Consider the following 10,657-nt stretch of genomic DNA (forward strand, 5'->3'; position numbering starts at 1 on the left):
ATGTTGCAATAAATTCAGTCTCAACTCAAACACAGCTGCCACAGGCAGTGTCAGTGTACTCTCAAAACATCTTCTTCAGCCTAAACTTAACTGCTTGCTTAAATTTTCTGCTGAATCGGGGTTCTTCTGCATAATGTGTACCTGGGGATAACTGTCTAATTCTAGCACAACTTCACATCTCTGTCATGCAAATCCCACGCTCATCTGAGTGACTCTTGTTTATTATATCAGATTTACTTCTCATCTCAACCACCTACCTTATTTGTTGAAGCACTGGCCAAGCAAAACTGAAAGCAACAACAAAGTCACTAGTAAGCTTTGTGAAAATAACAGTTCTTCTCCCTTTTCGCAGCAAAATTCATCAGCCCTGCAACTCCTGCCCACGAGTGGGGAGAACAGACCCATTCAACACTGAACTACCTATAAAATAACTCAGCTGTTCGAGCTCCTTGCTATGTTTATAGATATATAGAGATACCTACAACGAAAAAGTTTACAGTAATTTTGCATACTCTATATGAAATAAATATCACAAGTAAATTCTAATACTCAAAACCGAATAGTATACAATGGTAGGGACCAAGTTCTATTTATAAATGCACAAGCATTAATACTATCTATTCAGCCTAATTTCTTAGTATGCAAGCATCAGCAATTGCTAGCTACACTAAACTTCAGGAGTCATAATAAATGTTGGTCATGCCAAAATATAAGAAGAAACAAAACCACAAAAATTCTCCACCATCTTTCCAAATGATACACAGTTTTTGACAGATACTGTAATAATATAGTGGTTTCATTAAGTTCATTAACACTGTCCAATATTAAATATCAAGTCTGGAACACAGGTCTCTATGTTCTAAATAAACTCAAAATCAGAGCAGAAGAAACAAGTTTGTCAGCACAGCATCCATACATAGCAAAAGCAGAGACAGTGAGAGTCTGTACCTGGCCCAGAGCTGCAATTACCCAGAATAAAGTGAGAACTGGGACAGCTTTACTGGTAAAAGGGAGGAGAGGGAGAGAAGAGGGACCAGACACAGTCCCAGTTACAATTGTTGTTGGAGAATAGTTTGAAGGAATAGCCTGGACTCTGTAGCCTGGTCTTGCCAGCTCAGTCCTCAAAAATGGCCCCTGCCCTGAAAGCCAGTGATGGCACGTAGGCGCTCTACTAGCAAGAGCAGGTTACAGATTGTGCCTGTGCAGGACAGAAAGTTTGCTGTGCCAATGGCATATGGGCCCGTTCATTCTCTGTAGCCTAATGTAAGTATTTCTGCCAACAATTTCTCATGGAGGAAGTGGGTGATTCGCAAGTACATCTCTTTTCAGGAAAGAAAAGATCTCACACACTCGGTACCCTGACTCAACTTCAGCTCACACTACTGAATAATAAAATCTAGATCCTGCCCTGGAAATTTGCTTACACTTTAGATCATGCCACTTTTCTCATCTTGCAAAGAGGTTCGTGAAGAGGATCTTCCTAGCAACAGCTCCTTCTCATGGATCAGGCTATCTAGCAGGTCCTCCTGTCTGTAGTTGTGATAAACCTTCAGGAAAGCCAGAATGGTAATTCCCAGCCAAGTCAGCCAGGCAGCCCAGAGACCAAACTAGAGAAGAAAACAAATAATAAAGAGGTCAATACCATATTGTAAAAACAAAGTCAACTGTCCAGGTGAATATCAAAATCTCAGCTGGACCAAAACCCATGGAGTCACACCAAGTCACACCCAGTAATGTCCTGGCCCCTCTGTTCCTCAACTCTGTCAAGTTATTCCTAGCTTAAAAGGAAAAACTCTTTATGTACCAGAAATATTGAAGCAAAAATGTGCTAAGTACAATGAGGAAAAAAAGAAATCTGTATAATCTAGGTGCATCCGTTGAACTTCCCATATCTGACATTCTGGCTGGCCCAAAGTTCTTGGGATTATTTCACTTTTGTTACTTTGGAATTGCAATACGTTTTAAGACATTTTCCAAAACTTTCTTCCCAAGTCATTCAGGCCTTCCACTACCCCTGCAGAAGTGCTAATTTCAAGGTATTTTTATTCAAAATATTGTTGAGAAAATCTTACAAATTGAACCTTTACATTCTGGGGTAACTGGTTCACATTAGCATGAACCCAGAGCAAGAGAAACCCACTACAATGCATCGAAGTGCCTGGGGGCTTATTTATACCTGGCATGAGAGACCTGGGCTTAAAGCCTCACATACGCAGTAAGACCCATCACTAACTTAGTCTCTCTTGCTTAACTTTGTAGAAATAATTACACTTTGATTGGTTCAGGTACTTGAATGTTGGCTTCCCTGCCTCAGAGGAGGCTCATTTGTAGTAAGGCTTTCTGGTAGAAATTCCAATTTAATTCTATGATGCCTTTAGCAAAGAAACATTAATTGAATCCCTGTATTTCAGTTTTGACATACTGAATTTTTAATTAAAAAAATACAACAATTTAAACACTTCCAGACAGTAATACAGCTGTGTATTCTAATAGCCAATTTAGATAAGCAAGGGCCACTATTTTTTAAAGGGAGTTTGTGTTCCTATATATCTTACGCACTTGGGAAATTCTCTTAAGTATTACTGCCCACACTTAAAATTATCTCAGTTCACCAGTAAAAAAATATTTTTGAGTTATTCTACAAACCTTGGAAATAAGGAGATATTAATTTGGCTTTATATGACTATATCTAGAGAATTGGAAGCTTTGCATTCATTTCTTAAGCACCACTTCATTAATGAAATATCCTAAAGGCATTCAGATATCTGCTACTGCTGTGGTCTTCTCAGCATATTTGATATGAAAGAATCTACTTGGGTATAGCCAAATTCAGTGAAAGTCCCAGAGCCATTCTGATGTGTTGGAAGCCTCTGAATGGAAGAAAGCAGACAGAGACAGGAACAGAGACTGCTTCTAAGTAAAGCCTGCTGTCAGAAATTATTGCACTTATAAGGAAATGTTTGCTTTAGCTGGTAAATCTAGTCTTTCTTGGGTTTTTCTTTCTACTGTTTCAAAGAAACTTCTTTGCCCATTCTTGTACCTTCATCCAAGTCTGCTTACCACACCTTGGATATAGAAGACAATGATGCCCGATTTTGTTCCCTGCTTGGTCCTTTCTTTAAACAGTCATAATCAGGATTCACTTTGACACTACCATGTTCAGCTTTTGAAGCCAAACGGTGTTCCCCTGAAGCTGTTATGCTCCCAGGGTCTTCATACTTGGGTGTTTGCAGAGCTTAGTGGCTGCACCTTGCAGGCTAGCTCTACGCAGGGATATCTGGAGGGACGTGGATTGATGTGGGGAGCTGCCTGCGACAGCTTGAGCTGATCTATCTACACTGTGATTTGTTAACTGTCCTCCAACTGAAGTGCTATGTGCATGGACCTTGACTTTTTAGGCATGGGTCCCTGTTAGAGAAGTGCCTTCTCTTGCATATAGATCACCAACTGTCCGCCCTGAGATCACAGTGTGGCCATGGACATTTAGTTCCCATGAACTCAAACCTATAGACTGGTAACAGGTTTACTCCTGCTACCCTCCCACTAGCTGGCAGATTAGGAGCTAATGGCAAAATCTACTGCAAAATACAGCTTGACCTTTGGCTAGCATCTTATAAAGAGGTCACTTCTAAGGCATATTTCTGTCCTACATGCAGATGTGTCTGAGCTGGGTGTCTAGATGCCAGTGCTGGCAACAAAGACACAAAACTAGCTTGTGTCCAAGAGGTACGGTTACCTCAAGAAGTGCCCCAGGCAAGTTAATGCCTCTTCCTGGGGGGGACAACATAAGAAGCGTGTGTACGGGTGCAGCCCTGCATGGATGGGGCTATCCTCCTTGCAGAACTAGTATGTGCTCACATGCACAAGTGCTCAAGTCCCAATGTTTGCAGACTTTGATTGTTGACTTAGAGCTAGCATATTCAATGGAAAGGTCTGACAGCCTTAGAGGTCTATTTCTCAAAGATTCATCAGAAAGCATCCCTATCTAAATGACAGTAATGTTTAATTATTTTCAATGATCTGATATTTATATAGCTCAGGTGATATCAGAAAAACTCATGGAAGGCAAAGCCAATAGCCCCCTGATCTGGTGCAGGTCAGACATTATTCTGAACAGAAATGAAGAGCTCCAGGACACCAGAGTGTTGCAACTTTTGCAGAGCTCATCCTTTGGAGTAACAATAAATTTTCCATCATGAGTAACAAGATCAGTGGCAGAGTCAGGTTTTGACATGTCTGCATTCAAAACTATCTATTTTGCATTTAAAATGCAAATGTGCCCATCACTATCATCCTGATTCAGCACTTACTGAAGTCAGTGGAAACATTCCCATCGATTTCAGAAAAATAGTAATTCAGGTCCAGCAATCCCAGATCAATGAGCAAATGGCAAATGAACTGGAACAGAACCATGACCTACTCTGACCTACCTGTGCAATAGCAAACTGGTCGTAGAAAGCAGAGTTTTCTAAGTTCAGTTCAAGATCTATATCCTGTAATTCTTCACAGCTACCCAAGGAAGGCATTTGGAGGGGAAAGAAGAAAATTATTTCAGAGAGTCCAAACATGCAAACCAAATATAAAATGAAGCAACATCTTAAATGTGTTTCAGAAAGTCACAACAGCATGTTTTATCAAAAGATATTTAAGTTATTGCAGTAACCAGGTTGCTTGCCAATCTTCTCTAAAACTAGGGTAAAAGAGGCATGTAATTACTTTCTTTAAAAAAACCCAATGTATAATTATGTAAGTGATAACACCAATCCTCCTTAAGTGGAATTGTAATAGTTATTATGAAAACAGTGTACTTAAAACCCTCTTTTCCCACTGCCCCCAAGCCTCCCACATATACACATCTGGCATCACCCCAGGTCGTTTGCTTCACCCCTCAATGAAACAAAGTGTATGAGCCTCCGTTACCTTTTGACTTCACCAGGAAAAGCCTCAGAAGAAGGGATTGTGTGGGTGTTTTTGTTTCGGATGCTCCAGCAAGGAGACGATACTCTGATGGTAAGATAGAGGCTGCCTACAGATTTTACAAATAACTTGGACTTTTACTGGTGTGAAAAAAATCCCAGGATTTTGAGGTTGTCTTTCTAGCTCTTGGTTGATTTCTGCAGCCTCTTCTCTCTCCTTTTCAGTGCTGTCGGTCATCTTGGGTTCTTATCCGAATATTCGATTAGACGTTTTTTGTAATTGAATTTTTAACCGAATATTCGAATAATTCGATTAATCGTTGCAGCCCTAAACAGAACATTTACTATGGCATTTTACAACATATGACAATGTGCAACATAAATGTATGCTTTAAATAGTATGTTTATTCAATATCATATGACATAAAATGTCACCTTTTCCTCTCTCGTGTTACTTGTTTGATAGGAAAAAACCTAGCTCAACTTAACTTTTTTCCTATAGGGAGCAAAAACATTGTGGGATACAGTAGAGCATTTTAGGAGCTGTACGTTTTGTGCACTGTAAGAAAGTATCAACCATCTGTACTTTGCACTTACAAAGTACTTTCCATTCTGCAGCTCTCAGGGCATCCACAGCACAGCTATGAGGCCAACATCTTTACATCAAATTTTGGATGATGGTGCCTTGTGGCACAGGCAGGATGAGTGACTTGCCCACTGCCACACAGTGGGTCGGTGGCAGAGCCAGGACAGCAAGCCAGGAGCCCTGACTCCCAGTCCCCTGCCCTGCCCACAAGACCACACTCCCCCCCTTCTTGGAGCATTTCCAAATCTAGCTCTCCTTTGGAAATAAAAGTTTTTAAACTAATGGATTTCTTTTGCATATGACCGTGACTCTTAAAGAGACCATGAAACATGACAGAAACGTACTTTTCTTTGTGGGGCACTAAATGCAAAAAAAAAAAGTTGGATCTGCTTTTTTTGTTCCAGATGAAAAAATCTGGATTTCCACATTACAGATGCCTTCTCCCCCTTGCTCACCTTCCGTGTAATAACTACAGTTTGTAACACCCCTGTTCATTTGTGCATATATGGAAAAAAAAGGGAAGAAAATGTATTCTTCAATACTAACCTATTTGGCATGCTTCCTTTTTCGGTAATTGCATCACACCACATGTTAAATCCTACACTCACTATAGTGCTAGCAATAAATGTGATAAACACCACAAAGGCGCTGATCAGCAGATTCAGGAAGGCATAAAAGAAAGAGCTGCAATAAAAAGGAAGAAAAATGTAACTCATAAACAGCTGAAACACAACATCAGCAGTCTCTCTAAGCAGCATACACTGGGCACAAAGATACCGGTTTCCATTTGAAACACATCTGCTTTAATTAAGAACACCTTATACATTGAAAACTATGGATTATGATTTTGAGTCACATTATCTTCATTTGTGAGTACTTTTGCTTTTGATTTTTTTTTTCACCGTAAGAGGATGGGGCTTTAAATCATAAATACTAAGTGGCGATTGTTCATACAAAGCATGGTTTTCATTAACTGTAATGATGAAAATCACCATTGTTAAAATAAATGTCATTAGCTCAAATTATATAGTAACTGGAGCTAAAATTATTTCATGACTAAAGTGATAATTGGGACAAAAATTGCCTAGGAGTGGGAAACTAAAAATAAAACAACACAGTACTGATAGCTATAATCATTTTAAGCAATGTAACACAAGGTACTGCCATCATAGGACACGAATCTCTGTTTTATGGGCAATTTGCAGAGCAGGCCACTTTCTCCTGGGACTTCTCTGGCTTTGGTGTCAGTATGTTACTTCTGCCAGCTGAATGTCAATTTATTTCAGCCCTCTTAGGTCTGCCCAACCAGGGCCAGCCCCAGGCACGTGCTGTGTTTGGAGTGGTAGGGGGTGGGATGCTTACACTGCATAGGGCCAAGAAATTGTCTACTCATCTTCCAACCTCACTGCTTAACTCTGCCCCTTACTTCTTGTCAGTGAAAACTTTCTAGTCCTTTTCTCATTCATCCAAGTCCTTCGCTACTTGAAACTGCTCTAGGTAGCACTTGGAAAGTCTCATTATCTAAAAATTGGACATCTACTCTAGGTTGGAGAAGACTGGCAACTCCAGGTGGCAGGTCATCTTATTCAGGTTAGGTGGTAAGGATGAAAATGACAAATTTCCCACCAGTGCCACTCTCATTATGCTGAGGATAGAAGGAGTCTACTCACCTCAGAGAACAAAAAACCAGTCATTTCTTTTCCCTGGTAGCTCATTAAATGAAAAGGCGAGAGGCTTTTTGGGTCAGTGTTTGAATACTGGGAAGGTTCTGGGCTGGTCAATCCTAATTTGTACAGGTTATACATGGCGAGACATATGTGACCTCAGGAGGACTACTTTAAAATGAGATGAGGAAACAATCATTAGTGAGGTTAGGATGTTCATTTCTGGGTTGATGTGGCTTTAGAGAGGCTGTCTAGGCCCTCTCCAAAGTGGCAGTCATTCCATCCCAACACTGATAGAGAAGGAGTGAAATAAACCACCTTCCAGAAGTGCCCTTACAGACTGTAGCGGGACCTGGATGCCAGGACACCTGCCTTTGAGATGAATCCTACTCTCATCCTTTGGCTTCACTGGACTTGGTGGACACCTCCACAGAGTGCCAGGGTCACCCATATAGTAGCAGAGCAAGCTGGTACAAGCAGACCACGGTTTCGCATGTTCACTGTCCCTGCCCTGATTTCACACCTAGCCTAGACTTCGTTCCAAGTGTCACTAAAGCCATATCCACTGGGTGCGCCTTAGCACGGTATGCTGGCCTGAGAGGCAGAAAAGACGAGCTGTCCACTCAGTAGAGTTGACACCAGACTTAGTAAGAGCTCTAGAAAAGGAACAGTTCCCGGGAGCACTCAGTGGATCATTGCCAGCCCGGGACCTCTAGTCCTCCCTCTACTTCCTACCCTGCAGCACAGGAGAGGTGCCAAGGTCCAGAATGGGACCTTCCACTGACAAAGCAGGACTGAGTGTTGCACTTGATGTGCATTGGGCAAGCAGCAGCCATCACCGTGTGTGCTGGAGGTTCCTCAGGCCAGGGCATCCTGGAAGAGAACTGCGCTAATTTGGCTCTCTACCTCACCTATTTTTTTGCTTAGATCAGAATTTCAAGCTACACATTCCAGATTGAGTGGATGCCCTGTAATGATAAATGCTTACACTCAAAGTAGAAGTCGCTTTGCCATCCTAGTAGTGAAGTATCTGAGTTGTACCTCTACCTTTCAGCTGAGCTGAATAGTCCCAGGCCCAGAGCACGGCTGGCAGCCAGCATTTGCTTCTCCTACTCCTGCAGGCAACTGGAGCTCAGTCTGTCCCTCAGGCAAGGGGTGCTCAGACCCTTTTAAAAAGGGGTTTTAGCAGTCTTAACTACCTGACAGCAACCATTAAAAGCCATTGCACATGAAGACTGACCACCTTGGTAGGATGCATAGGGTGCTAACCCTGACTGCCTCGGCCGGCTCACCCCGGAGCTGGCCCAGTAGCAGTGATTCTGCTCAATAGGATCAGCTGTGATGTCATTCTGGTTCTTCCTCAACTGCCTCTAATCAGAAATGGTAATTATCATTTATGATGAGGAGCTCACATTTCTCTCCATCCAAACAGACCTGTTTTCATGCCCATTTGAAGTGTTAACAAATTGCTGTCTAAAATCAGAACAGCGTGTGTCCTACCTGCTTTTCAGACAGACAGCAGCAGATCTGGTACAGGACAGACCTTCTTACTAGGAAACTGCTGTTTTCAAGCAGCTTCCTTCTCATCCTGTTTTACCTTTCTGTCATGCTCTACAGTTATCTCATGATGCCGACTTGCTCCATCTTTGCTCCCCACCACCCCACAGCCTTCTGCCTCCTTTCTTGCCTGGAACAGTTGTGAACAGTGTTATACAACTGCTAATGCTCAGCCCAAAGGAGCCTGAGAGCAACTCCTAAAGCGACAATTTTCAGGGGCCTGCCCAGCAGTTTTGAACTAAATAGCCACATTTGGAAGCAGGCCAAACATCTGATCCAAATTCACTATTACAAGGTTTTTACTGCTGGTTTCTTCCAAAAATTAACTAGTTCTGAACTGCAAAACTGAATAAAAGCATCTAGATTCAACTAATCCTCTATAGGTATCTGATCACCTGAGGAAGCTGAATTTAAATGTATTAAGTACATGGTTCTATTTAGAACTTATAAGGTAAGTTTTAATATAGAAATAAGTTTCTAGTCTATACTTACTAAAGCATGTTTTAATATTAGGCAGCTTGAGGGTGGTCAGAAAGTGCAAGAGGGGCAACACTGCTAGCCAGTCCCCAATATTACCCGCATCAGGGTGTTGTACAAGGCCAGATGCAACAACCACTGACTCAAGAAACTTCTAGTCCGAATAGACCTGGACACAAGTGATTAACCCTTGGCGTGGTCCCTAAACCCCAGGAAAATAACTTTCCTAGTCTAGCCAGCCACCAGTGCATGCTCCTGCCTTCCTACCTCTGTGTAGCTGGATGCTTGGAGGGCCCTGGCCCCACAGCACCCGCAGGCTGGGTTACCCGTGCCAGGGGGTCTACCCAAGGTGGCAGGACGGGCCACTGGAGAGCACAGAGCACAGCGCTCCCGAGCTGCTGCCTGGACCACCAAGCCTCTCACTATTCCTGCTGGGGTCTGATGCCCCTTGGTTTGTCTGAGCACAGTAACCGGCTGCGGCTGCTGCAGGGAGCGCTCAGCGTTGCTCTCATGTCGTAACCACGCAATAGTTGTTCTCTGCAATAGTTGCCATGTCCACCACAAAAGCAGGATAAAAATAGAGGGGGACTACCAACTGCTCCCTTCTGCCCCCTCACGCATAACCGTGTCGTTTCAGGGTTTTTCAGGTGCCCAGTGTACACCCTGGGAAGGCTCCCCTTTGCAGGGACGTGGAGTGGGACCGTGGTCAGGAGGCACCTGCGAGCCCCAGCCTCCAGCATCGCCCCACGGCCCCCAGCACCCTCCATGCCCACCGCAGCTGAGCTGGGCACACACTTCTCCCAGACTGCCAAAGGGCAGCGGGCACGTAGCAATGAATCTGGCTGCCCACCCCAAACCCCTGCAGGGGAGCATCCTCCGGAGAGGGGCCTGAACTGAGGTGGGGGTGTAGGTGGTGCGTGGGCAGACAGACGCAGGCAATACGCCGCTTCACTCCAAACCCCTCTAGGGAGCAGGATGATCTGGATGGTGCAAAGCCCAATGCTTGGCCCCCAGGCTTCTCCCACTTGCCCCAGCCTGCAGGAGGGATGGGCACCCCCTGCCCTCCCCAGGGTTACTTACTCCTCGTGCCCTTTGCAGAGGAAGAAGAGGGTCCTCCAGGCCTGCACTGTGGCCAGCAGCAGGGAGAGGAGCCCGGTGAAGATGCTGAAGCGGCAGGCAGCCTCAGGCCCCCACTCCTGCACAGTGAAGCGCTGCCTCTCCACGGTCAGGTTGGCGTTGAGCCACATGCCCTCGGTGAAGAGCAGGCACCGGCCGTGGAAGTCGTTGCCATTCTCGGAGAGCGGCACCACCACGATGAAGCTGAAGAGGAAGGCCAGGAAATAGCAGATGCACTGAGCGAAGAGGAAATTGCTGAGCGCCATGTCCGCGGCTCTGCGCAGGCAGAGGGAGGGAAGGAGGGAGGGATGGAGGGAGGGAGGAGGGAGGGATGCAGGAGG

The 10,657-nt window shown here is 44.1% G+C and overlaps 1 protein-coding gene across 1 annotated transcript; it reads right to left on the reverse strand.

Moving 5' to 3' along the window:
* Positions 1-1,427: 1,427 nt before the first annotated feature.
* TMEM179 (transmembrane protein 179) lies at positions 1,428-10,649 on the reverse strand. The gene is made up of 4 exons (XM_010584114.1): positions 10,281-10,649; positions 6,049-6,186; positions 4,431-4,509; positions 1,428-1,607 (listed from the first exon to the last, which is right to left on the reverse strand). Exons 1-4 carry the CDS (start codon positions 10,580-10,582, stop codon positions 1,428-1,430), a joined length of 699 nt encoding a protein of 232 aa, XP_010582416.1. The 5' UTR covers positions 10,583-10,649.
* Between the last annotated feature and the right edge of the window lie 8 nt (positions 10,650-10,657).

Source organism: Haliaeetus leucocephalus, unplaced genomic scaffold (assembly GCF_000737465.1).
Source record: "Haliaeetus leucocephalus isolate CR32 unplaced genomic scaffold, Haliaeetus_leucocephalus-4.0 Scaffold944, whole genome shotgun sequence".
Taxonomy (NCBI): domain Eukaryota; kingdom Metazoa; phylum Chordata; class Aves; order Accipitriformes; family Accipitridae; genus Haliaeetus; species Haliaeetus leucocephalus.

Excerpts from the sequence above, each read along its gene's own strand:
- TMEM179 (XM_010584114.1), bottom strand. The coding sequence starts at position 10,582 with ATGGCGCTCAGCAATTTCCTCTTCGCTCAGTGCATCTGCTATTTCCTG. Across the intron at positions 6,187-10,280 it reads CTCTGCAAAGGGCACGAGGA|CTCTTTCTTTTATGCCTTCC; the intron begins GTAAGTAACCCT and ends TTTTTATTGCAG. Across the intron at positions 4,510-6,048 it reads AAAGGAAGCATGCCAAATAG|CTGTGAAGAATTACAGGATA; the intron begins GTTAGTATTGAA and ends TTCCTTGGGTAG.